Raw genomic sequence first — 27,929 nt, 5'->3', positions numbered from 1 at the left:
GTGGTGAAGAGCACTTGACAGAGCCCAGGGGTGGTGGAATATGCCTTTAGTCCAGCACTTGGAAGGAGGCAGAGCCAGGTGGTTCTTTGAATTCAAGGCCAGCCTGGTCTACAGAGTGAATTCCAGGACAGCCAGGTGAAGTGGAAACTTCTAGTTTCTTTGTAGGGTTGGTTGTGTCAAATGACGTTTTGCTGGGGCACACAGGTGAAAGGATGTCTTGTAGGTGGAAGGATGTTTTGCTATGGCAGACATGTGAAAGGACACATGAATGGGGAGTATAACTATGACCCCACAGACAGTGGGAGAGTGTTGGTTTGCTTTGCTCTACCTCACTCTTCTTCACTAATGACATGCATGTATTCGCTCGATTACACAGCATTGTTGAGCTCTGCTTGTGGTGGCACGGCAACTGAGAGAAACTCACACAAGAACTGCTTGTGAGGTTCCTGCAGCAGCTTGCTGCTTTAGCAGCCTTGGCCAGTTGGGAAGCCTTTCGGTTTCTTCAGGATGCTGAAGATGCTGGTTCATGTGTGCTGTCTGCCTGCCAAGAGGACTCAACTGCAGCTCCTGATTCCTATTTGATGTTTGCTATGGGAGTGAACTGCTGCCAAAGAAGACTGAAGTTACCCCCAAAGAACTATTGCTGAACAAGTCCACTTCCCCCATATTGTAATAACTTTACTTTTCCACAACCCCTGGCAAGTGGTGTGCAAGGGGAGAGGTTGAATGTTTATTAAAATAGGCTGTAAATTTTTTTTTACATAGCCTACAGCCAGGGCTACACAGAGAGACCCTGTCTTGTAAAAAAAAACTTAGATTGACTATCTTGACTGCTCTAGCAAGATAGAAGGTCATAAGTTTAACTTCTATTCCTGTTGTTGTTTTTTTGTTTTTGTTTTGTTTTGTTTTGTTTTGTTTTTTTGAGGCAGGGTTTCTCTGTGTAACCCTGGCCCCTGGCTGTCCTGGAACTCACTCTGTAGATCAGGCTATCCTTGAACTCAGAAATCCGCCTGCCTCTGCCTCTGCCTCTGCCTCCCAAGTGCTGGGATTAAAGGCGTGCGCCACCACTGCCTGGCTATTCCTGTTTTTGTAATCAAACTTCCTTACTCCACTCAAAAAGATGACTAGGGCAACTGTAAGACATATATGTTAAAACTACACCCTTTAGGAGATATATAATATTGTGGAGTTTGACTTATAAGCCTTTTGTAGATCTGGCTAGGGGATACATCTTGGGAGTGCTCTGTGTTTGACTTATAAGCCTTTTGTAGATCTGGCTAGGGGATACATCTTGGGAGTGCTCTGAGTTTGACTTATAAGCCCTTTGTAGATCTGGCAAAGGGATACATCTTGGGAGTGCTCTGTGTTTGACTTATAAGCCTTTTGTAGATCTGGCTAGGGGATACATCTTGGGAATGCTCTCAGGTGCAGTCCAGTCCCACACTGAAGCCATACCTAAGTAAGTAAGCCTCTTCTTATTGAAATTTATTTATGATTATGGTTATCTCTCAGCAGACCCATAACAGAGGCCTCATGTCAAAATGAAAAGGGGCCTGCCTGAGATTGTCCAGCAGGTAAGCGCACTTGTCACCAAGCCTAATGAGCTGAGTTTGATTCCCTAGGACACACATAGTGGAAGGAGAAATGACTCTTAAAAGTTGTCCTCTGTCCCCCTCCACACAGGGAGCTGTGCATACATTGTGATATCTTTCTCTCTCTCTCTCTCTGTCTCTCTCTCTCTCTCTCTCTCTCTCTCTCTCTCTCTCTCTCTCTCACACACACACACACATACACTAAATAGATAAATGTAATTAAAAAATAAAAACAACTGGAGGGATATGGTTTAGTCCAGTGATGCAGCATTTGCTGAGCTTGAGTGGAGCCCTAGCTTTGATTCCTAGCATTACACACAAACACAAACACACACACACACACACACGGACAAAAAAAAGACATACTTGTAAAGATGACCTTCCCAGTAGCTCTCGCCCACACACAGCTAAAAGAGGGGACACAGATAGAAATACAACCCCATAAAATGAGTTACAGGAAGGTCCAAATGACACGTTGCTGCCCTCAGACTTCCACAGCTGCAAAGGGGATCAGGAGAATTTGTTTCTTGTGAGCCCAGGGGAGGAAACCACGGTAGGTCTGAACAATTGACATGGGTTTCTGCAACATTTATAGTTATAGCATTGTTGCTAAGCTAATTATATCCATTGGTGGCTTAAACTAAAAACCAAAAGAAGGTCGGTGTAAGTCTATCAGGGGAAGTCTCTGTGTGGTCGGTCAGTCAAGCACTCTTGAGAATCAGACACTGGAGCTTTCTCCTTTTGAAGGACAATTGATGGCTGCTTTGTCAGGATAACCAGTTACTATTTCTTAGGAGAGTTTTTACAGTTACGTTTCCCCCCCTTTTTTTATATTCTTGTCTTAATTTTCTCATCAAAACAGTGCATACTCCAATAGAAATTGTAATATTCAAGATACCCAATTACAACACATTCTAGATGATTCTACACAAACACCCAGAAAGTAGGAGAGCCACACAGGTACACAGAAATGCAGTTACTGTGCCACAGAAGATCACATCCATCCACAGAGTACACACACAGCAACAACTTGGGATAGACTGGCAGGTCGATTGGGCTGGGCTCACCGGGGCTCACCACTAGCAACTCCACCTTTCTCTCCACAGGCACCCCATTTGCGGATTTCTCAAGGTGTGGCCTACAGGCGTTCTTGTTGAACTTGGGATCCCGCCTCTCAGGCCCTCCACAACTAGCTAACCAGGAGTGGGCGGGGCAGAAATACAGTTGGCCAATCGAGTTTGCACACTTGTTTTCCGCCCCTTCCTGGTTCCGCTACTTAAGGGAGAAACCTGACTGGGCGCGGAAGAACTCGCCAGCAAAACCAAGCTGCTGTTTTAGCTCTTTTAAAAGGCAGAGCCACAGAGGAGGCGGTGTTCTGGGAGGAACCAAAGAGGAACCAATGAGCAACCCCTATTAGGCCTAGGTCAAGTGTGCTGGTCCGGAGCACAGCCTGCAAGCACTAGGTATGAAGGGTATGGGGTGGGAGAAGGCTGGTCCCCGCTGACGCCCAGCCCTTCTAGGTTATGGTCCCTGCAATGCTCACCGGCTACATGTTCCTGAGAGGGGTCTCCGCGCGGTTGCTGAGCCGCAGGCCCGGCCTGTGCTCCCCGCGTGTTCCACGTACCTGGAGCTCGGCGGCCGCCCACACCGGTCAGTACAGGGCTCCGGGTGGGTGGGCAGGGAGCCACAGGACACTTTCTCAGTGTGACTTTCTCGTCCTTTGTTTGCAGAGAAGACACAGATCCGATCGGCCAAATGTAAGGATCACCTACCCCCTACTTCCAGTCCAGCTGTCTGACCCATGATAGTCCGTGAATGCAAGGACTTCTGGGAAGGGAGGCTGGGCTGTGCCCAGGGTCAGAAGTCTAAAGTAGTGGGTATTTGTTTCTACTGGGCTGAAGAGGGGTTGCGTTTGTCAGATTGTTTTGAAGCTAGAATCCACCTGGAACGAGATGGGGGAATGGGTGCAGCTTAGAAATGTGCAAGAGGATGCGAGGGTCTGACTGACTGGACCCCCATACCCTACCCAGCCACTCGTCCTGTGTTTGACTGGAAGGACCCACTAGTACTGGAGGAGCAGCTGACTGCCGATGAGAAACTCATCAGGGACACCTTCCGTAACTACTGCCAGGAGCGGCTTATGTCTCGAATTCTGCTGGCCAATCGAAATGAAGGTGCCTTGGAAGGGTGGGCACCCTGGGTTCCACAATCATATGTGATTTGCACGTGCTGCAGTCCCTGAGGTCAGGGACTCCATCAAACTGAGACGGGGCCTGATTCTGACACCCATCTCTGCAGTTTTTCACAGGGACATTGTGTATGAGATGGGGGAGCTGGGCGTATTGGGACCCACCATTAAAGGTAAGGTCATTTCCGTGTATATTATACAGCCTATACCCACCCACAACATCTTGAAGAGCCATACCTTTTCCTCAGTCACAGCTTTTCATCTGTAAAATGGGCAGTGGTTATCCCTTTTGAAAGCACCTGTGGCCCGGCAGTGGTGGCGCACGCCTTTAATCCCAGAATTTGGGAGGCAGAGGCAGGCGGATTTCTGAGTTTGAGGCCAGCCTGGTCTACAGAGTGAGTTCCAGGACAGCCAGGGCTACACAGAGAAACCCTGTCTCGAAAAACCAAAAAAAAAAAAAAAAAAAAAAAAAAAGCAGCTGTGGTACGAGATGAACAAAGTCCTAGCCAGGGCAGCCCCCTGCCCACTTCCAGAAGACCCCTATTACAGCCCTACTCAGTCCCAGGGCTGACCTTTGGTCTTTGGTCTGCCTGCTCTTCTGCACCAGGGTATGGCTGTGCTGGAGTGTCATCGGTGGCCTATGGGCTCCTGACTCGGGAGCTGGAGAGGGTGGACAGCGGCTACAGGTCAGTGATGAGTGTTCAGTCCTCCCTTGTCATGCATCCCATTTATGCCTACGGCAGCGAGGAGCAGCGACAGAAGTATCTGCCCCGACTGGGTAAGCAGCTGCTGCCGGGTGGAGGAAAGTCAGACGGTGGTCTGGAATGCAGGTCCCAGTGTCCCCACAGCCTGCCTTTCCTATAGACCACCTGTGTTCACCAGGCCCTAGGGCTCAGTTGTCAACCTTGATCTCCTGCCAGCTCTGTCAGTCCTCCCCTCCCCCTACCTCCCCTTCCACTTTACCTCTGGCCACCATCATTTCCCCTTGGATTTGTTTTCTAGGCCTCTCATCCCAGTCCAAAGTTTAAAGTCTTAACTGCTAACCAGGTCCACAAGGCCCATGAGCAGGCTCCTGGGACCTTTCCTTTACTTCTTTGGCTACTCAGATTTTATTTGTAGATATGGTCTCACTGTGTAGCCCTGTTTGGCTGGGAGCTTTGTAGATCAGTGGCATCAAACTCAAAGGTCTACGTGCCTGGGCCCCCGAGGAGGGACAACTAGGATTAAAGGCATGTACTACCATGCTTATCCTTCTGGCCACTATTCTGATTGCTCAGAGACTAGGGATTCTCCAGTCACCTTGGTGATGACTCTTCCTCATACCCTTCTTCAAGCTGGATGTGGTGGCATACCCCTCTAATCCCAGCACTCTAGAGGCCAGCTTGGTCTTCATAGTGAGTTATAGGACAGCCGGGGCTACACAGTGAGACCATGTCAAAACAAACAAGCCAGGTGCCACCACACCTTTAATCCCAGCACTTGGGAGGCAGAGACAGGCAAATCTCTTGAGTACAAGGTCAGCCTGGTCTACAGAGTGAGTTCCAGGATAGCTAGAGCTAAGAAACCCTGTCTCAAAAAACAAACAACAAAAGCAAAGTAACAAGAAAAAAAAAAAAAAACTCCTCAAACTTCATACCCTCTTTCAGCTAAATCTCTTAGTGTCTTCCAAGACTCTCTTGCCAATCCCTTTCTTTCTGGCATCCTTCACATTATAACATTGTGATTATGGCCTGGACCATTTTCTCAGCAGCTCACTGAGTGCCATGATGCAGGGTGTATCTGCCTTTATTCAGGTCTGGCTCAGTAGAGAAGATAGAAAATTTATCAGGAGATAAATGAGACCCTCTCTTGTGCTTACAGCCAAGGGTGAACTTCTGGGCTGCTTCGGACTTACAGAGCCCAACCATGGGAGTGACCCAGGCAGCATGGAGACTAGAGCTCGCCACAATCCATCAAACCACAGCTACACTCTCAGTGGGACCAAGACCTGGTGAGAGACCCAGGTAGACTGGTGGGTGATAAGGTGTGTTCAAGGGAACAGCAGCCAGATCCCTCCATAACTCTCTGGCCCCCAGGATCACCAACTCTCCCGTGGCTGACCTATTCATAGTGTGGGCTCGGTGTGAGGATAACTGTATTCGGGGCTTCCTACTGGAGAAGGGGATGCGGGGACTGTCTGCCCCTAGGATTGAAGGAAAGTTCTCCTTGCGGGCCTCAGCTACCGGCATGATCATCATGGATGGCGTGGAAGTGCCCGAGGAGAATGTGCTGCCTAATGTGTCCAGCCTGGCGGTATGTGGTAGACACCTTGAGATCTAGTGATGGGGCAACTGCTGGCTCATCTTTCTCACCTTTTCAAGTGGAGAGCAAACATACACGGTCCCTGTTCTTCTGGAGCATTGTGGAGTTAGTGATCCTCCCTGTTCACAGATGTGCTAATTTCACCTTTTGAGTTACCACTTAGCTCAATATCTCTGCCCAAAATGCATCTGGGCCTTTGACCACTTTCTACTCTGTATGCATGAGTAGCTTCCTGTCTCCTGCCTGTCTCTTAGATATGCGTACTGAGGTCAGGCTCCCTGCTGTATAGGACCGCTTGCACATACAGAGTGGAAAATCACTGAACAAGGCTTGATGCTCCCAAGTTTTGGGGCTCACACCTTGGGGGATTTAAATGGCTGCAGATCCCTTTGTCTGGAACATTTGGGAGATGGATTTTCCTTCTTCACAGTTGGTTCTTCCCAGGCCCTCAGTTGACTGAGACCTCTTGTCAATCTTATAGGGCCCTTTTGGCTGCCTTAACACTGCTCGATATGGCATCACATGGGGCGTGTTGGGAGCTGCTGAGTTCTGTTTGCACACAGCCCGGCAGTATGCCCTGGACAGGTATGTAGGCTGCTATAACACCTGGGGAGGCTTTTGGGGTTTCCCAGTACCTACCAAGTTTAAGTTCTCTGCTCTGCGAGATGGCCCAGGACATCTTGAGCAGTTAAAATGTTGTAATGACAGCAGGGCCAGCATGAACTAGGAATCCTCTTGAACTATGGGTCTTCACTTGACTTTGCCTTGTTCTAGGATCCAGTTTGGAGTTCCCTTGGCCAGGAACCAGCTGGTTCAGAAGAAATTGGCAGACATGCTCACTGAGATCACACTGGGACTCCATGCTTGTTTGCAGCTTGGCCGTTTAAAGGATCAGGACAAGTATGGATTATATACTACGGCAGAATCCTAGGCCTTTTCTTAGATCCTTCCCAAATGGTGGCCCCAGGGACACAAGCTTCACCCCACTTCCCCCTTTTTCTTGTTTTTTCAAGAGAGGGTTCCTCTATGTAGCCTTGGCTGTCTTGGAACTATGTAGACCAGGCTGGCCTTGTACCCCGAAATATCTGCCTGCCTCTTCCTCCTGAGTGCTGGAGTTAAAGTCGTGTACCATCACTGCTCAGTGTCCCCCTTGGTTTTGATGGTTTGGACCAGAGACAGCCTTGCCAGTTGGACATGTGTTCCATCTTCTGGGTGTCGTCAGTACATGAGACCCAGTGTTTATAACATATGTGTCATTCCCAGGGCTACCCCAGAAATGGTCTCCCTGTTGAAGAGAAACAACTGTGGGAAAGCCCTGGACATTGCCCGCCAGGCACGAGACATCCTGGGAGGAAACGGGATTTCTGATGAGTACCATGTGATCCGGCATGCTATGAATCTGGAGGCAGTGAACACTTATGAAGGTCAGGGCTGGGCTCAGGGAGGAGGGTGTCACAGTGGCCTGGGAGGAGAAGCCAGCAGTAAGGAGAGTGAACAGCACAGCTGAGTCCACCAGCTGTTGCCAAGTGGCTTCAAGTTCTCTAGCCCTCTGTCCTTTACTTGGAGTTAGTTGTTCAGAGCTTGTGGGAATAACTATGTAAGGAGTGACTACATGACTTCAGAGATCTCAGTGAGCAGATCCTGTGAAATGCTCCTGACCCTTGTACTCACAATGGGATGGGACATGAAGGGGGACACAGTCCCAAGAGCAAGGTTCCAAGAGAGGTATGGTGGAGGTGGGTGTGAGGAAGAGAACAGCACACGTTAAAAACCTGTTTGTAGACTACCAAACTCACAAGGGCATGTACCCATGGCTTAGGACAAACTTGGAAAAACATGAAAAATTGGAGGGCCAAAACATAAAGGAGGGCTGTGGGGATGGCACAATGAGTCCAATAGTTGCCATTAAAAACAAGAGAACCTGAGTTTTAAGTCCTTTGTAAAAGCAGCACAGAAGTACACGTCTGTAATCCAGGGCTTCTAGGTAAAATGGGAAACTCAGGCACATATCCTTAGCTTTCAGACCAGCTAGTCTGGGTACAGACTAGTCAAAAACAAACAAAAAAAAATTTTTTTTTTAATTAAAAAAAAAAGCCCCTGTCTTAAATAAGGACCAAGACCTGGAGGCTGTCCCCTGGCCTCCTCATGTGCCCCTAAACTCACACCTTTGACCAATATTAAAAAGGGGAGAAATACGATCCCATATGAACCATGCAAAGCAGGGACAGCAGCTTCACGGGCAGAGATGCTTCTAGACAGAAAAAGCAGAATATATGGGCCATCTTCCTTGCCTGCCCCAGTGACAGGATTTGAACCTCAGGAAAGTCCCACAGCCTTCAGTGTTTACCTTAGGCTACTGGATGAGACATTCCAGAAATAGTGAGAGGGAGTGGTGAGGTGAGATCCTACAATGTGAGCATGATTTGACATGGGTCAGATTTAGGCTTTTGGAAATAAATGGCATTATTTGATTATGTAAAAAGGAAACTATGGTTTCTGCTGCTGTCTCTGAAGGTGGGAAAGAGCAAAGGACCAGCAATGTTTTTGCATAGATGATCATCAGTCTTCCCAATTCTGGAATAAAGTATGACCGGGGTGAAATCAAAACATTTAATCAACATAGATGTGGGATGGGAGAATTTGCTAAGGCAAGGCCTATGGCAAGGTCTAACGTGTCACATTTTGGTAATTAGCATAAAGATCATTGGTGGCTTTGTGCTGGGTTACAGAACTGTAAAAAACAGTATCAGAATGGCTCAAACAGTAGCCTCTGTGCCTTTTCTTGGCGAGAAGGCATTGAGACGGAAGCTTCTTAGCAGAAATCAGCATTCACCATCTTTGTAATTCTGTTCTTCGGAAGTGGGAACCTAGGGTGGCATGAGGGATGACTTTAAAGGTAAGTTATGAACTGAAGATTCCAAACCAACCCTAACATTCATCTCACACAGGTACACATGACATTCACGCTCTGATCCTTGGGAGAGCAATTACTGGGATTCAGGCATTCACGGTTGACAAGTGAACCCACTTCAACAGAGGGCCCTCAACAGAGAGATACTTTGCCCTGAGTCTGCTCAAGAAGATGGACCCAGCTTTTACAGTGGAAAGTGAGACACTGATTTGAGACTCAAGAAATTTCTTTCTGGAAGACATTCAGATATGCTCTATAGAAAGAAGGTGTATGGCCCTCAGCCCTTTTTAACTGTGGATGGAATCAGCTTTCATCTACCCTGTCATCTTAAGATTTTTGAAACTGGGGGAGACAAAGGGGAGTGACACAGGAACCACTGAGATGGAACAGACCTTGTGAGAAGGTGCACTGGACTTTGCAGTATGCCTTCTTGCCTCTATCTCAGGGGCAGTACCTTCTGTGTTCAACACTGACTTGATAAAAGATGAAAATAAAGAGCCTGTGCCTTACTCCTTGGGATTGGACTAGGTTTACTAGTTAACTATGGAGAGGTAGTTTGGGGAATTTCTCATAGGAGGGATAAACATGCCTGGGGGTTGTGCCACTCTAGAATAGTACACAGATTTTTGAGCTAGACATTCTGACTGGCAGAGGACACTTTGTCCTTTCCCTCATGACACAGCTACCTAAACAATAACATGGACAATAGTTGGGCTTCTCAATCTAGACCATGTGACTAGGGACTCCCAACAAGGTGGCAGATGCAAGGCTTTTGTGTAGGGACTAATAAACGTCCTGTTTCCTACCTAGAGTCGGGGTGGGTATCAGTGACAGAGCACTTGTCTGGCATGTGCAAATTCATGTGCCCTGGATTTGATTTCCTACACTTCAAGGGGGGGGGGGGGGGGAGTCTAGTTCCTATTCATATTTACTTTCAGTGGAGACACTCCAGGTCTTTTTCACAGGATACACCCCCAAATTCTTACCTCAGACTGGACACATAGGTCCTTGTACACAGTTTCCACAGTTTGGCAGACTTGTTTGAGCTCCATTTCCAGATGGCTGATCTTTGCCATCTTCTGGGTAAATTCTTGTAGTCTTTCCTGAATGATTTTGCTGTGGTGGCTGTACACCTCATACATCCTCTCCTCCAACTTTTCTGTCAGATCTGAGACCTTAGAAAAAGTAATCAAGAACTACACTGACTACAGTACTATAAAATTTTGTTTATGTTACTTTTTTAAAAAAGATGTGGTTCTGCCATGTAGCCCAGGCTAATCTTGAATTCATCAGTCTTCCTGTTTTAGCCTCTTTAGTGTTGGGATTATATGCACACAGGTGTACACCACCATTCTCAGTTCTTGTGTTTCAGATGATCAGTCTCATGTAGTTGGGACTGGCCTTGAACTTGCTATGTAGTTGAGGCTGGTTTTAAACTCCTAACCCTAGTGCTACCTCCTAAGTCCTGGGAATAATAGGGATATGACACAATGCCCAGCTTCTTTATTAAAACAAGATAACATTGTAAATGTTCAGTTGGTTCTTACTACATCTAGGAATGATGAAAAGTAAATCTGTAGGAAGTCAGGTGTAGTGGTATACACCTGTAATTCTAGCACTTGGTAGTAGAGGCAGGAGAAGGAGTCTCCTGGGCTACACATTGAGTTTCAGGCCATCTAAAGTTATATAGCAAGATCCTGCCTCAAAAACCCCAAAATAATTAAAATGTACAGACAGACATTCATTGGTTCTAAGCAAATATTACCTCATTTGATATGAGAGAACTGAGTACCACCTGTGAAAATTGGCATCTGTGAGGTTCTGAAACTAATCCTCTTATTGGATGCCAAGGGAAGACAGTATGTATGAATTAGAAACAGAAAAGGTCTGACTGAATGGCTCTGCTGGCTGTGTACTTTCATGCAGCCACATTCAAGCAATGCAAAGACGCTGTTGCATTCCAACAAGCAGGTAGTCAGGCTTTGTGAGACATGAGCCCCATGTGCGTAGTAGGACCAGGTATCTCATCCCTGACCATAGCTACTTTCTGAAGATACATGGGAAAAATAAGGCAAGCCACAGCCAAGCCTGTTGGATCAGGCCTGTAATCCTAGGTAGTCAGAAAGCTAAGGTAGGAACATTACAAGTTCAAGGCCTGGACTATAGAGTTCAAAGCAACTGGGAAAGTGAGACCCTGCTTCAAAATAAAAATAAGTCTGGGGTGTAAATACCGCCCAGTATTAAGAGTACTGATCTAGCATGCTTACGACTCTTGAATTGGACGGATCTCAGTTCCTGAGCCTGGCTCCCTTACATCATTTACCACTTAATAAAAATACATATGGGTGTTTTGCCTGTTTGTCTGTGAATGTAACATGCATGCCTACTGACCATGGAGGTCAGAAGAGTGTATCTGATCTACAGGAGCTGCTGTTACAGGGAGATGTAAGTTACCTAACATGGGTGTTAGCAGTCAAACCCAGTCCTCTGCAAGAGTAGTAAGTGCTCTTAACTGCTGAGCCATCAGGCCTCACTTTTTTTTTTTTTTTTTCTTGAGACAGACTCTCACTAGCTTGATACTAAGTATACCAAGCTGGCCTTGAACTCCGAGATTTGCCTGCCTCTACTTCCCAGGTGCTGAGATTAAAGGTAGAGTTACCATATCTGGTTTACCACTTTAAAAAGTGCGTATAAATGGGTATCAAACCAGTAACAGTTTTCAGGTTAGGCAAATGCTCTACCACTAAGCAACACTTCCATCCAAACTCATTCACTTCTGAGCCTTAATTTTCTCAAGAACAATATGGGCCAATCTACTGACTCCTCTAGAGTAAAATGAGAGCTATGTGCAAAGTGCCTGCCTAGCAGGTGCCTGGAACCTAACCGATGTCAGACCATAGGTCCTTCCTTCTTACAGCTTCCCTTCCCTCTGAGGGATTCACCACCTTCATCTTGAGGCTGTCCCTGAAGTTGGTCATAAGTGCATGGTCCTTCTGCCTGTTTTCATTGATGTTTTCAATCAGTTCCTGAGCTTTCTTCTTCAGGGTTTCAATGCTAGAGTCCAGAGAGGAGAAGGGTCCTGGCAGCTGGCAACTGGCACTAAGGCAGAGATAGAAGGGTTAAAATTAAACTCAGACTTCTGAAAGTACTGAAATAATCATGTTCTCCAAAAAGTGGCTGATCTGAGGTGGAGCTCAGTGGGAGAATATATGCTTACCACAGAGCACAGCATGCACACACGCTCACACAGGGCAGGGAGAATGTGATCTAAGTAAGCTGTATGGTATGAGTGAGTGCACTGGCTGGTTTTGTGTCAACTTGACACAAGCTGGAGTTATCACAGAGAAAGAAGCTTCAGTTGAGAAAATGCCTCCATGAGATCCAGCTGTAAGGCATTTTCTCAATTAGTGATGGGGGGGGGGCACTGTAGGTGGTGCCATCCCTGAGCTGGTGGTCTTGAGTTCTAAAAGGAACCAAACTGAACAAGCCAGGGAAAGCGAGCCAGTAAGTAACATCCCTCCATGGCCTCTGCATCAGCTCCTGCTCCCTGACCCGCTTGAGTTCCAATCCTGACTTCCTTTGGTTATCAACAGCAATGTAGAAAGTGTAAGCTAAATAAACCCTTTTCTCTTGCTTCTTGGTCATGATGTTTGTGCATGAATAGAAACTCTGACTAAGACAGGGAGGAAGGTGTAAGATCACTGCCTTTGTGGGTGACATGAAACAACTTTCCTATTTCATTCATACCTTGAGACACAGGCCTCCCAAACCTTGTATAACCTAGAGCTGGACCAGGGTGTAAGTCTAACATGCCTGCAGTTCCAGGACAAGATCTATGCAGCCCAAAGCCACTGTTATGTGTTCACACACACACACACACACACACACACACACACACACGTAAACATATACCACTATGCACACACATATACACACACATATAATATACACACACACCACTGGCTTCTCTGAAATGAGCACTAGGTAGTTTGAGTAAGAACACCACCCCATGGGGCTCTTATGTTGACTACATGGTCCCAGTTGGTAGGACTGTTTGGAAAGCATTAGGAGGTGTTGTAGGGAATCTGGGTTGTATAAGAAAACAGGCTGAGCAAACCATGGAGAACAAGCAGTGTTCTCCATGGCCTCTTCTTCAGTTCCTGCTTCCAGGTTCCTGTCCTGCTTGAATTCTTAGCTTTCCTCAGTGATGGATTGTGATTGTGATGTGTAATTGAAATAAACCCTTTCCTACCCAATTTGCTTTTGGTCATGGTGTTTTATCATAGCGATAGAGAACAAACTAGGACTGGAGGCAAGAATGGTACTGCAAACACTGTAGCCCTCAGGGCCACCTGTCATCATCCTACCAATGCTTAGCTCACTCTCTCATATTTCCCACCAACCATCCTAGAGCAACAGAATTCTCCTTCTATGTGCATATAGGAAACTCACTAGCCAGCAGTGGTGACACACACCTTTAATCTCAGCACTTGGGGAGTAGATCTCTGTGAGTTCCAGGCTAGCCTGGTCTACAGACCAAGTTCTAGGAGAGGCAGGGCTATACAGAGAAACCTTGTCTCAAAACAAAACAAAAATAAAAAACAAACAAAACACCAAAAATATTCAATAAAACAACAACAAAAAAATCCACCACCACCAACCCTTCATGAAGTTACTAAGTAGGACAGAGATATCCTGCCTGTTGACCGTTCAGTCTCTCCTCCTCCACTCCCAGATTAGAATTGAACCTAGGGACTCACACATGCTGGGCAGATATTTTGAGACAGGATCCTCATTTAGGCAGGCAGGCCTTGGATGCTAGGTTTGTACTTTTGTTCTTTCCTGGCTTAGCCTCTGGAGAAGCTGAGATTAAGATCTGTACCACCAGGCCTGACTCCTCTTCTGTTTCTCTTTTAAAACCATCATAATTTCTCCCTCTTACTGAAAATGGATTATTTTCTCATATAATATATCCTGTTGCAGGATATTCGATCCCATCGTAAACCCCAAGACTGTGAACTGGAAAACCTTGTTGTGGTGTGGCTCAGCCCTAGCACACTCCTTCAATCCAAGAGCTCACTAATGTCAAGTCTAGGTCAAGATGCGGAGCAAGCAACATAAGGAAGTTAACCTAAGTAAATAGAAAGGAAGGTCTTTGAGTTGAAGGTTATTTAAGACAGCGTAGAGAAGGAGAAAGAGCTTCCCCCACCCCTTTGGGTCTTTGGTGGAGTAGGAAGGTCAGCTGGGTGCTTTCTCTACTTCTCTGAGCTAGCAGGTTTTTACCCCAGCATCTGGTTCCTGAGTCTTCATTGGTAAAATCGAATGGCTGGGATTTTTGTTTTTTAAAGAGCACAAGAGAAGGCACAAGAATCAGAGACCCACTTACTCACACAGTCAGGAGTCCTGTAAAAACATGAAACTGAAAACCATTATCTATACACAAAGGACCTGGTGCAGAAGCAGCCTACAGAATGGGAAAAGATATTCACCAACTCCACATCTGATAGAAGACTAATATTTAAATATATAAAGAACTCAAGAAACTAGATATCAAGAAAGCAAATAATCCAACTTAAAAAACAGGGTACAGATCTAAATAGAATCTCAGTAGAAGAAACTCAAGTGGCTGAGAAACAAAGAAATGTTCAACATTCTTAGCCATCAGGGAAATGTAAATCAAAACTTTAAGACTTCATCTTACACCTGTCAGAATGTCTAAGATCAATAACATATGTAACAGATGATGCAGTGAGAGTGTGGAATAAGAGAAACACTCATCCATTGCTATTGGGAGTGCAAATATGTATAGTTACTATGGAAACCAGTGTGGCAGATTCCCTCAGAAAGATGAAACTCAACCTATCTCAAGATCCAGCTATACCACCACTCTTAGGCATATGCCCAAATGCTCACCTTACCCAAGGACACTGGCTTAACCATATTTACTGCGGTCCTGTGCACAATGGCCAGAAACTGGAAACAATCTAGATGTCCTTCAACAAAATGGACAAATGATTTCATTTTATACGAATAGGTATTTTGCCTGCATGTATGTGTGTGGCTGGTGCTCACAGAAGACAGAAGAGGGCATCGGACCCCTTGGAACTGGAATTATAGAGTTGTAAACTGCCAAATGGATGATGAGAATCAAATCTAGGTCCTCTGGAAGAACAACAAAGGCTCTTCTTAACTGCTGAGCAATCTCTCCAGTCCCTCCTCTTATATCTTTAGCCTGTTTCTTTGGGTCGCTTTTTTTCTCTTTTTTCTTGTCATATGCTACTTCGAGTTCTTGCATCTTTAAACTGTCTTTTTGTGTACCTCCTACTCTACCCTAGGTTACCATCATCCAGCTAGTTTGTAGAAAGACCAACCTATACTGCTAATATGTATTTTCCCCACCTCCCATTCATTTTCCAGCATACTACAATGAAGTTACTGTCCCAGGCAAAGTATCCAGTGAGAAGGCACTGCAGGTAGACCCTAGCACATTCCATACGGTAATTCCCTTGGCAACTGCTGTCACTGTGTCAGTATGTGGACCCACATCACCACAAACATCTCTAGAGGTCAGAGGACAATTTGCAAGAGTCTGTTCTCTAATTTTACCATGTGGATCCTAGGGATCAAACTCAGATCACCAAACTCAAGAGGCAAGCATCTTGCCCCCAAGAGAGTATCTCTGTTGTCTTCTAACTTCAATTGTTCCCACCTATGCCTTCAGGCCCTTCCACAATTCAAGCTACCTTTTTCTTTGTTTTTTTCTGAAGATTTATGTATTTATATGTATATAAATACATTGCTGCTGTCTTCAGACACACCAGAAGAGGGCATCTGACACTATTACAGATGGTTGTGAACCACCATGTGGTTGCTGAAAATTGAATTCAGGACCTCTGGAAGAGAAGTCAGTGCTTTAAACCACTGAGCCATCTCTCCAGCCCCAGGCTACCTTTTTCCAAGGGCATCCTTGTAGTGTGGAGTGCCAGGAAAGTGTCTTTCCTACCTAAGTCCTAAATCCTCTAAAACATCAGTTCTCAACCTGTGGGTTGCCACCCCTTTGGGGGTGGGGGGGGTCAAACAACCCTTTCACAGGGGTTGCCTAAGACCATCATAAAACACAGATATTTACATTATGATTCATAACAGTAGCAAAGCTACAGTTATAAAGTAGTAACAAAAATAATTTTATGGTTTGGGGTCACAACACAAGAAAGTATATTAAAGGGTCACAGCATTAGAAACATTGAGAACTGCTCCAGAAACTACTCCTGGCTGGCCCTAGTACACACACCAATTACAGTGTTACTGTCTTTGTCTATGCCCCAGCCAAGTCTAGATTCCAGGAGGGCTGGGGCCTTGTAGAAGTCATCTTCCCTTTCTCTGTGTGGGAAAAGCAATAAATGTGCAGCCAATAAATCAATGATTTCTTTTTTCCTTTGTTTGTTTGTGACAAGGTTTCACTGTGTATCCCTTGCTGTCTGGGAACTCACAGAGATCAGCCTACTTCTGACTTCCAAGTGCTGGGATCAAAGGCATTCACCACAACTGTCTAGATAAATAAATTAGTGACTCTTATTAAACTGGATGTGATGAAAATTTAAATTTAATCCCACACTTGGAAGAAAGGTAAGCAGATCTCTCCTAGTTCAAGGATAGGCTGCTATATGTAGAAATTCTGTCTCAAAACAAACACAAAATTAATGATTTTTTTTTTTTCTTTTCCGAGACAGGGTTTCTCTGGAACTCACTCTGTAGATCAGGCTGGCCTCGAACTCAGAAATCTGCCTGCCTCTGCCTCCCAAGTGCTGGGATTAAAGAAGTGCACCACCACTGCCCTGTATGTCTCCCATTTCTCACCTGGACCCTTGTGACCTTCCAGCCTAAAATCTCATCTCCTAATCCTGTGTGATAGTCTAAGAAAGATCCACCCCCCACCCCCACCCCCCCAAAAAAAACGGTGCCACAAGGTCAAATCTAAATTCCTTGTACAGCAGACAAGACTTTCCAGGGCCTGGCCTGCACCCTTTCCAGACTGTTTAGTTTTCAGCACAGGGGTAGCCCACAGGCTCTTACATACAATGTAAGTGCTCTACTATTAAGCCATACCTTCTGCCCCAGCAATCTGGTCCTTCAAGAAAAATTTTCCCCAAACCCATTAGCCTTTACCCAGAACCACTTTCCCTTTCTGCCTCTCCCAAAGCAAGACCTAGGCTTCCCTTCCTCTTCTTGGTCATGACTCTGCCTTACTTTATGCTTTTGGTGCACATGCACTCAGGGTGGAGAAGGCAATTCTCTTCTGTACTTTCAGCACCTCAAAGGCTTCCCTCTGTGCTGTCAGTGTTCTGCTGGCAAGCGACTCTAGGATCGCTGCTCTCATGCCCTTTTTGCACCCAGCTTGCCTTCTCTCAACTCTCCCAGACCAATTCAAGTTTAGGACTTTGAAATTAGACTCGATCTTCCCAGGTATTTCTTTTTGTGTAATTCTTTGCAACCTGACTGAACTTCTAATGGCTCAAAGATGCTCTCCTTCAGTGCTCAAGAGAGGAGAGGACAGATTTTTTAATGGCAAGTACAGAAATAATGAAAAAAAAAATCACTTGAATTCAGCTAATTCAAATTTTGTGGCAGGACAAAGGCCGACATCAGATGTCTATTGAGAGCTTCTTTATTTTTCCAAACCCATCTTTTGTGGATTTTAACTTTTCCATTTCATTTTTCTTAATACTCAGCAGCTGCATATTAATCAGGATGCTAATGAACCATCGGGTTCCCTGGGTCTGCACTCACCAATTAGCTTTAATAAACAAAATGTGTGGTGTCCTCTCTGCAGGCTTCTTCAGTTCCTAGGCTGACTTCTGTGGCAGAACCCTGGACTGAGGCCAGGCAATGGAAGAGAGAACATTACAGTTGCCTGGTGTACTTGGCCTGAGTGGGGCTTGGGATATGGGGTCTGTAAGCGTATCAACACACCCATCTATTATATCTGTCCTTCTAAGAAGCCCCTGATCAGTTCCAAGAATTAGAAGAGTTCCCAAGCAGGGCCTAAGTTGGCAGGGGGCCCAGGAAATGGGTCTAAGTGAAGAGACCATCTGTTCGCTCCAGGTAAAGCTATGATTGGCAGGCATATGGGCCAGAGCTACTCACTGATGGGGCCTTCCTTCCATGGCCACTCATAGATAACACAAGTAAATAAGCTACCAACCACTTATGACCATCTGGGGGGGGGGGGCCAGGAGAGAGACCCACAGAATCTGGCACTCAGGCAAAGTGATGTTTTGCTGAAGTTCTGCCAGAAAGGGGGAAGGTTTGAGTGGATGCTGATGAGCTAGTTCCTCACCCACCTCCCCTTCAGAAATGTGTTAATATTTCAATCATGTTGCCGAGTGTTGGCTGCTGGATCCGTTAACTGGTCCCTATGATGATTTTCAACCATCTGGTTTTTGGCTCTGGTAGAAGGAATCTTTCAAGTCTGTAAATGCTTTCTTTTTTTGCCTGTGTCTCTTCACCATAGAGATTCTGGTCTAAGCATGCTAACATTTGCAGAACATTTATCAAATGAATGGTTCATCATTTATATCTGCTTATTTTCTTGTCTCTGACTAATAGCACAGGTCTAGAAAGCCCCATAGTCTGCTTTCTTACTGAGAAATGGGAGAGAAAAGGGGAATCAGGCTTTGTCTGGAATCTCTTACTCTGGCCTCAAGTAAGCTCATCCAGTCCACAACTGTCATCACAACAGCGGTCCTCACAGCATCCTAAATAGTCCCTGTATCACACCACTTTAAGTTATAGCTTAGAAATAATCCTTGGCTGTACATAATTGTGCAAATATCCCAATATCCAACATATCTCAAAAAAAGAAAAAAAAGAAAAGGAAGGTGGTGAGGGAGGTTGTAAAGTGAAACTTATACTTGCACCTCTGCTCTAGAAGCCTGCACCTGTGAGAAACCATAACAAGCAGAAAGCACAAGTGTTCTGGTAAGCACTGAGCTACTTATTATTGGCTCCCTGAGGGATGGGGAAAGCCCTGACTTGTAGTTTGTCAAGTGCCACTGTGCAAATATTCCCATTCTAGCAATATCAAGCTTCTAACATAAACTTGCCAACTTGGGAAGGGATATATAGGATCAGCTCTTGAGCTACACAGTGGTGACACACACCTTTAACCACAGCACTCGGGAGGCAAAGGTAGAAAAATCTCTGAGTTTAAGGCCTGCGTGGTCTACAGAGTGAGTTCCAGAACTGGCAGGGATACACAGAGAAGCCCTATCTCAAAGAACAGAATGAAACAAAACAAACAAAAGAATCAGCTCTTGCAAACCAGCAGGAGCCAGCTCCAGTTTATCATGGATGGGGACAATCTCCTCTCTGCCATTTCCCCTAAGGGCCTTTTCCCAATCTGTCTTACTAAATGGCACCCCATACAGAACACCCAACTTTTTTTTTTTGGTTTTTCGAAACAGGGTTTCTCTGTGTAGTCTTGGCTGTCCTGGAACTCACTCTGTAGACCAGGCTGGCCTCGAACTCAGAAATCCACCTGCCTCTGCCTCCCAAGTGCTGGGATTAACAGAACACCCAACTTAATCCATCTCTCTTTATACTCTCTTCAAAATACTCACTACATAGTAGCCAGAGCCTGTTTTCTTTCTCATTGCATTTTTTTTTTTTTTTTTGAGACAGTCTCACTATATAGCATCATCTGCCCTAGAACTCAGCATGTCAGCCAGCCTTGAACTCACAGGGGTCTGCCTGCCTCTGTCCCAAGTGCGGAGATTAAAGCTATGCACCACACCTAGCCAGCATCCTTCTTTAAACAGAAACCTAATAAGTATGTCATATCTCTGGCCCAGCAGCTCCCACTAACTGCAATCTCCTTTCTTCTAGAGCCTACTAAGATACCTAAATTTGTGGATACTCATCATATATACACCTTCTGTAAAATGGTGTAACATTTGCACAGAACCTATACACAGCCTTCTGTAGACTTCTATCATACCTGAATGACTTATAATACCTGATGCAAGCCTGGATTGGTAGTGAACATCTGCAATCCCAGAACCTGGGAGGTGTAAACAGCAGCATTAACTTAGGACAATTTCAGCTATGTATCAAGTTCAAGGCTAGCCTGGACTACATGAGAAACTATTTTAAAAGAACAAATAAAGAAGGAAGGAAGGAACCATGCTAAATATGTCATGTGGAACTGGCAATTTGAATATACAGGAGACTACATATGTGACATTCCCACAAAAACTTGCATATGGATGTTCATTGCACTGTTACATATACAGTTAAATGTCGATTTGTCTGTTGATAACAAATAAAATATGATAGATTTATAATATGGAATTTTAGCTACAAGAAAGACTTAAGTTCTGACAAAGGCTATGGTATAAATGACATGCCAAATGAAGAAAGCCAGACACAAAGAAGCACATGCCATATGACTCCATGCACATGAAATATCCAGAATAGACAAATGTATAGAAACATAAAGCAGATTAATGGATACAGGGGATGGGGAAGAGGAAAGGACTGGGATCTCTGAGTTCAAGACCAACCTGGTCTGCATAGTGGCAGGGTCACATGACAAGGCTTTGCCTATTAAATAAATAAATAACCACTCCAAATCTAAAACATGCTGCTCAGAAAGTTTCTGATAAGCAGCATGGCACATGCCTATCTATAATCCTATCACTTGGGAAGCTGATGCAGAAGGACCTTGAGTTCTAGGACAGTCTGTTCTAGACACAACAAGACTCTGATGAAATAACAAGTTCTGAGTGACTGTGCTTTGTTGACATGAACACAACCATATCAAGAACTTCAATGCTTCACATTCCTGGGAATGGCAAAGCCTTCCCCCTAGTATGTGTTCAGATGTTGACAGTGTGTAAAGAATGTATGGACCACTTCTTTTCCTCCTGAATATTACAGCCTCAGACTGTTCCCCTACAGAGACTTCCTACTGAAATTAGCTAAACCTGCTTTTTCATTCAACTGTATACAATAAGCCTGCTACCTCAACTGGTTAAAAAAAATTATAAATGCACCAAGTTTCAGGGCTGCTGTTGGTGTGCCTCCATCAGGGCACATGGCCCACTTGATCCCAGTTTTTTTTGTATATGTGCCTGTCCTTTCTTTATTCCTTTGTCAGACCAGTCAAAGTCAAGTCCAAATACATGCAGATTTCAGCAATGGGAATGTACATTCAGTGACAGGGTGCTCATCTACTATGCATAAGACACTGGGTCCCATCCTCAATTCAGCAAAAAGCAAGAAAGCAAACAAAGGAAAAAATTCAGAATGAATCACATATCTAAATAGTAAATGCAAAATCACAAAATTAGAATGAACGAGAAAATGTAAGTGACTTTGATTTTGATGTCTTTTGAGTGTCTCACTATAGACCATACTGGGATCAAAGGCTTATGCCACCAAGTCTGGCTGTTGATGTTTTGTTTGGTTTTGGTTTTTCAAGACAGTGTTTCTCTGTGTAGCCCTGGATGATTGGCTGCCTTGAAACTTGCTTTGTAGACCAGGCTGGCCTTGAGCTCAGAGCCCTGCCTTCCTCTCAGTCTCTGGAGTGCTGGAATAAAAGGCATGTGCCACTATTCTCAGCTTTCCCCCCCTTTTTTGTTGATGTCTTAAATAAAACACACACACATAAATCAACGAAAGAGCCGGGCGGTGGTGGTGCACAATTTTAATCCCAGCACTTGGGAGGCAGAGGCAGGCGGATTTCTGAGTTCGAGGCCAGCCTGGTCTACAGAGTGAGTTCCAGGACAGCCAAGGCTATACAGAGGAACCCTGTCTCAAAAAAAAAAAAAAAAACCCAAAAACAAAAAAAACAAAACAAAACAAAAAACCCAAAATAAATCAACGAAAGAATTGAGAAACTATATTTCATTAAAATTAATAACTTAAAGCCAAGTATAATTTATAGCTGTTTTATTCATAACTACTAAAACTTAAAAGCAATCAAGATGTCCTTCAGTCGTGAAATGGATATATTCTAGGGCATATCCACACAAAGGATATTATGAAGTACTAAAAACAAGTGAGTTGTAATGCCACCAAAAGACATTGAGCTATCACAGCTCCATATAGCTAAGTGCCAACAAACCAAAAGCACTGGCTTGGTCACTGTTCCATTCCTATAATCTCTACCCTCAATAAATATTTGGTGAATGAATAAATAAAAGTGCAAGGGGAAAATAACTTTATCTTTGACACCTTCTTTCACCCAGAATCTAATCTATTATACACTTGTCAGATCTAACTTCCAGCACCTGACATATTTCACCATTTCCATACCTCCAAGGACCAAACTATACTCATCTTGTATGTGACAGTTTGCATATGCTTGGCCTAGGGAGTGGCACTATTTGAAGGTGTAGCCTTGTTGGAGTAGGTGTGTCACTGTGGGTGTGGGCTTTAAGATCCTCATGGTAGTTGCCTGGAAGTCAGTATTCTGCTAGCAGCCTTCAGAGGAAGATGTAGAACTGCACCATGCCTGCCTGGATGCTGCCATGTTTCCAACTTGATAATGGACTGAACCTCTGAACCTGTAAGCCAGCCCCAATTAAATGTCCTTCTAAGAGTTGCCTTGGTCATGGTGTCTGTTCACAGCAGTAAAATCCCAAGACTTTCTACTTGGATATCCGGATTGCCTCCTCACTCCCATCCTCCTTCTTGATACGGCAACCAGGGGGGCCCTTTACTACTGTCTTCCAAAGATAACAAACTTCTATTAAGGGAGAGATGGTAAATTTTTTTTTTTTTGAGACAGAGTCTCAGAGGCATCTAAAGTCTTGACTGAAAAACTAGAGATAATTCCATTGTTAAAGTGCTTTCTTTCTTAGCATGTACAAAGCCCAGCATTCAACCCCAAGAAATGGTATAAACCAGGTGTGGTAACACAAACTATAATCCTAGTAGTTGGGAGGTAGGGGGCAGAAAGTTCAGAAATTTAATTCAAGGTCATCCTAGCTTCCAGTTTGAGGTCATCCTAGGATATCTAAGGCCCCACTGAAGAAAGAAAAGGGAGAGGAAGGGAAAGGAAAGGTCTAATCCCCTCTCTCTCTCAACCAGACAGGGTTTCTGTGTAGCCCTGGCTATCCTGTCTAGCTCTGTAGACCAGGCTGGCCTCAAACTCACAGAGATCTACCTGCCTCTGCCTCCTGAGTGCTCGAATTCAAACGTGTGCCACCACTGCCCAGCCTAATTGTGTCTCTTATTACCTCCCTTTCAACCTGCACTGTTCAGTAATCCTGCATGCTTGTACACTAGCTGTTCCTCTCTGTCTGGAGTAGGGGCTTCCTTACCAAGTGACTTACTCTTCACCTTCTTCAGGAAATCTGCTATGACCTTGATGAGAAATCAAATCACCATTATTGTCTCCTCAGTTTTTCCTCATATCATGCTACCCAGTGTGCTCTCATATCCATATCTGAATCATCCATGGATTCAAATCACAAGTCAAACTTAGAAGAGGTGCTGAGGACATGGCACTTACTTTTATTTTGAAAGAAGATTTATTTTTATTTTTATCAAGCATAGTATTCATAATCAGTGTGTGGTGATATGTGCCTTTAATCCTAGCACTTGGGAGGCAGATGCTGGCAGATTTCTGTGAGGTCCAGGCCAGCCAAGCCTACATACTGAGACTAGGCCTTGAGAGAGAGCTGGGGAGACCTCAGCAGGTAAGAGCACTTGACAGTAACAGAATTCACACGGTGGTACACAACCATCCAGAATTTCAGTTCCAGAGGATCTGACATCCTCTTCTGACCTCCATAAGCACTAGGCAGGCATGCACATTGTACACACGCACATTAAGGTTTACACACATAAAATAAATCTAAATAAATAAGTCTACACAAGCAGGCCTGTGACACGGTTCAGAGAATAGGGTATTTTGCTTCTAAGCCTGAAGACCAGAGTTCCATCCCAGATCGACATGGTTTAACTCTGACTTCCACATATTCACCATTCACTAAACCCTGACTTCCACATGTGTGAACATTTACTAAATAAATGTTAAAAAAAAAAAAGGGGGGGGGGGGAGGCACAAGAGAACACGAGTCTGAACATGAGGATGCTATGCAGTGTCACAGATGGGACTTGAGCTGTAGAGCTTCGGTCAGGAAGGGAATCCTGAAATTTAATCTTGTGGATATCAAAAGGAGGACTCTAGTACCCAGAACCATTGTGGGCACCTGTTGTTAGTATTTCCTCTAGGCTCTGCCCAACATTTACTTAGCAACAGCCAGTTAAGAGCCTGGCTCACATACAAGGACTATTTTAAGGACTATTTGGCTACAGCTAGAACACTCAATTCTCTCTCATTCTCTCTTTCTCTCTCTCTCTCTCCTCCCCTCCCCTCTTCTCTCTGTCTGTCCCTCCTCCCCCTCTTCTCTCTTTCATCTTTCCGTTTTCCCCCTCTTTCACACACACTCTCTCTCTCTCCCCACCTCTTTCTTCCTCCACCAATAAACTTTCTCTATAACAGGTCTGTCTCATGGCTGATTCCTCACGAGGACTCCTAGGTGGGTCTGCCACGAGGCATCGCTTCACCGCTACGGTTTCATAAACCACCAGCCCTGGAAGGTGTTAAATCGCCCGTGGAACGAGGCCAAGGGCAGACCTCGTGGAATGAACTCCGTGATCAAAGCGTGGGGGCCCGGGGGTCCGGGAAGGGCAGTTGGGCCTGTCACTCCTCACCTCGGGGCCACGGAGCTAGGCGTCTCCTCGTGGTTCTCATTCTGCTGATGCTCTCCGCTCTCCACATTCGCCGGCGGTTCCTGGTCCTTTAACTCCACGGGAGGCACGGCCACCTGCGAGCACAGCCAGCTCCTGAGAGGCGGTGTGGGAACCTCAAAGGGGACGCAGGGGAGGGCGCGCTAAGACCTTCCCGCGGGTAGTAATAAAAACAGGCCGAGTGTGGCTCACGCCTCGAATCCCTCCCCGGCCTCGGGAGGCTGAGGCAGGCGGCCGGGCCTCGGCTCCTGTAGCGCACCGCCTCACAGCCTTGTCCCCCAGGCCCCAGCGGCTCGTTAGTCGGCAAACCTCGCCTCTCCTGGCAAGAGGCGGCTCCAACCGTGGGGAACAGTCCCCGGGTTCGAGTGTGTAAAGGAAGTCTCGGGTGCCCGCGGCCCTGAGCCCCGCCCGCCGCCCACACACGGGAGTCCAGCGCCTCACGTACTCCCTGGCGCTCCATTCCGTCTTTTCCCGCCTCGGCGCCCTCCGCGCACGCCCCGCCCCCTGCACGCCCCGCCCCTGCACGCCCCGCCCCCGCACGCCCCGCCCCGAGCACGTGCTGAATGAAATGCGCCCTGGCCCCGCCCCCCAAAGGCGGCGAACTTGAAGACACTTCCGAACAGGCGCTGCTGGGGTTGCGCGCTGTGACCGACCTGTTTGTGTTGTGTGACCCGTGGGTGTCTGAGCTCACAGTGCGCATGTCCGGGGTCACCTGTGGCCCTCAGAATTCAGTTTGAGGGATTCACACTACATCAGAGTTCTGATGTACAATTTGGGCGGGAAGTGACTTTTTCGAGAGAGGGTTTCTGTGTGTGCCCCTGGCTCCTGGAACTAGCTCTGTAGATCAGGCTGGCCTCGAACTCACAGAGACCCTCCTGCCTCTGCGTCTAGAATCCTGAGATTAAAGGTATGCACCACCAGTATGCACCACCAGTGCACGGCTCAAATTCTTTTGGAACAGGGTCCCACTATGTCCGGGCCTAGGACTCTAAACCAGACTGACCTGGAACTCTCAGAGATCAGGCTGCCTCTGCCTTGGAATTGAAGGCAGGCACCACCAAGGCTAGTAACCTTCATTTTTTATTTCATTTACATGTTATATATTATTTACATGTTATATATTATTTAAAGTAGCATATATTATATATTATGCTACTCCTGGGCATCTGCCAGTTAAGGCCAGAGGCGGGCATCCGATCCCCCTGGTTATAAGCCTCCTGACATAGTTGTTGGGAACTGAATTCCTGTTCCCTGATGCTCTTAATCTATGAGCTCTGCGTTTTATTTTTGTTTTACATTTGACCTATTTTGTGCATGCACATGTGTCACCCACCTTGTGGGTCACGGAGATGGAACTCAGGTCATCAGACTAGGCAAGTGCCTGTACCCACTGAGCCATTTAGAGGGATCTCATCTTTAAATGTTTTTTTTAAATATACTTTTTATGGGTATGGGTGTTTTGACTGCATGTATTTCTGTACCACATGGGTGCTTAGTGTCCATAGCGGCCAGAAGAGGTTCAGATCCCCTGAGGCTGGAATTAAAATAGTGAGCCATCGTATGGGTGCTTAAAGTTAGACTTGGTCCTCTGCAGGCTCAACCAGTGCTTAACCTCTGATCCATCTTTCCAACCCTTTCTTTTTCGATGCTACAGCCCCAGCAGCTTGGGTCCTGAAACGCTGGCTATGTGAGGGAACGAAGACAGGACAGACACACAGTGAAACTGGGTGGGCTTCATGCTATGGCTGCAACCTGGAACCTCAGCTATTCATTACATACGGCACAGCTAGTCCTGGTAGGAGGAATCTGTGGGTGAGCAATCCTAGCCTGCAAACATCAGGAGAGGAAGCCAGCTCTGCTAGTCTTTGCACTACTGGTTAATTATCCTTAAACAATCATTCTGGAACTCTGGGGGAAAGTTTGCCATTCATTCCTCCTGAGCCTGGTTCATATAGGTAATTGATTAGACATGTTTCCCATGGGTCAGTTGCCTTTGTATTCCTGTGCCCACATCAAAATACACATTCAGGCTGGACTCTACATACTCAGGGCTCCCTGTTTGCTTTCTCTGTCTCTGTCTGCTTCTGTCTCGCCAAGGTTTTTCTGTAACCCTGGCTGTCCTGAAGTTCCATAAGACCAGGCTATCCTTGAACTCAGAGATTAGCCTGCTTCTGCCCCCCCCCCCCCAAGTGCTAATACAAGGTGGGTAATACCAAACCCAGCTAAAAAACTGAAACTCTCAAAATATTTACTACTGCAGTGATTAAAAACTAAAACAGTTGTAAATACTGTAAAAATTAACAACTGACATACCATAAATTTCCTGATAGAAGGCAACAAACTACGTGCTGCTGGGTTGTGGTGGTGCACAGCTTTAATCCCAGCGGTAGGGAGGCAGAAGCAGGCTCATCTAGGGCCAGCCTGGTCTACAGAGTTTGTTCCAGGACAGCCAGGGCTACACAGAGAAACCCTGTCTGGAAAAAAAACTTAAGTGTAATGACACAAACCTATATAATCCCAGTACTTAGGAGACTGAAGCGTAAGATCTTAAATTTTGAGGCCAGCCTAGGCTATAGTGATACCCTATCTTGGGAGTTAGGGGGTTGTAAGGAGTCAGTAGGTGTTTTTTTATTTTATTTTTTTTTTACTTTTAATGTGTGAGTGCTGTCTGCCTGTACACCTACATGCCAGAAGAGGGCATCAGATCCCTTTATAGATAGTTGCCAGCCACTATGTGGTTGCTAGAAATTGAACTCAGAACCTCTGGAGGAGCCAGTGCTGTTAACTGCTGAGCCATCTCACCAGACCTGACATTAGTGTATGTGTGTGTATGTGTATGTATGTGTGTACCCAGTCATTGTCTTCAGACACACTAGAAGAGAGATGGTTGTGAGCCACCATGTGGTTGCTAGGAATTGAACTTAGGACCTCTGGAAGAGCAGTCAGTGCTCTCTTAACCACTGAGCCATCTCTCTGGCCCCGACATAGTTTTTTTTTTTTTTACAAAGCCCAAATTAAATAAATTTTAAAATGTGCTGCTGGGTAGTGGTGATGCATTCCTTGAATCCCAGCGCTTGGAAGGCAGAGGCAGGCGGAAGCCAGCCTGGTCTACAGAGTGAGTTCCAGGACAGCCAGGGCTACTCGGAGACACCCTGTGTTGAAAAAGTACAAGTAC

General features: G+C 45.7%; 2 protein-coding genes across 3 annotated transcripts; one reads left to right on the top strand and one right to left on the bottom strand.

Annotated features, from left to right (window-relative positions):
• The first annotated feature begins 2,910 nt into the window (after window positions 1–2,910).
• On the top strand, window positions 2,911–9,501 carry Gcdh (glutaryl-CoA dehydrogenase). Of its 2 annotated transcripts, XM_034522727.2 has the most exons (12): window positions 2,911–3,055; window positions 3,113–3,242; window positions 3,323–3,349; window positions 3,623–3,766; window positions 3,891–3,953; window positions 4,388–4,558; window positions 5,641–5,770; window positions 5,856–6,072; window positions 6,563–6,666; window positions 6,856–6,981; window positions 7,345–7,505; window positions 9,030–9,501. In XM_034522727.2, the coding sequence occupies exons 2-12, from the start codon at window positions 3,116–3,118 to the stop codon at window positions 9,101–9,103; spliced, it is 1,344 nt and encodes a 447-aa protein (XP_034378618.1). In that variant the 5' UTR covers window positions 2,911–3,055; window positions 3,113–3,115; the 3' UTR covers window positions 9,104–9,501. The 2 variants fall into 2 exon arrangements, with proteins under 2 accessions (XP_034378618.1, XP_076771646.1); XM_076915531.1 differs by lacking the exons at window positions 2,911–3,055; window positions 4,388–4,558 and having other exon boundaries at window positions 3,062–3,242; window positions 9,030–9,295.
• Window positions 8,678–25,273, bottom strand: Syce2 (synaptonemal complex central element protein 2). Its single transcript, XM_034522728.1, has 5 exons — window positions 25,200–25,273; window positions 24,719–24,831; window positions 11,938–12,091; window positions 9,979–10,167; window positions 8,678–8,948 (listed from the first exon to the last, which is right to left on the bottom strand). The coding sequence occupies exons 1-5, from the start codon at window positions 25,212–25,214 to the stop codon at window positions 8,904–8,906; spliced, it is 516 nt and encodes a 171-aa protein (XP_034378619.1). The 5' UTR covers window positions 25,215–25,273; the 3' UTR covers window positions 8,678–8,903.
• Window positions 25,274–27,929: the final 2,656 nt, after the last annotated feature.

Source organism: Arvicanthis niloticus, chromosome 18, assembly GCF_011762505.2.
Source record: "Arvicanthis niloticus isolate mArvNil1 chromosome 18, mArvNil1.pat.X, whole genome shotgun sequence".
In the NCBI taxonomy this organism is placed as follows: domain Eukaryota; kingdom Metazoa; phylum Chordata; class Mammalia; order Rodentia; family Muridae; genus Arvicanthis; species Arvicanthis niloticus.
The sequence above is the reverse complement of the archived record's forward strand: the minus strand, read 5'-3'. Positions and strand labels throughout refer to the sequence as shown.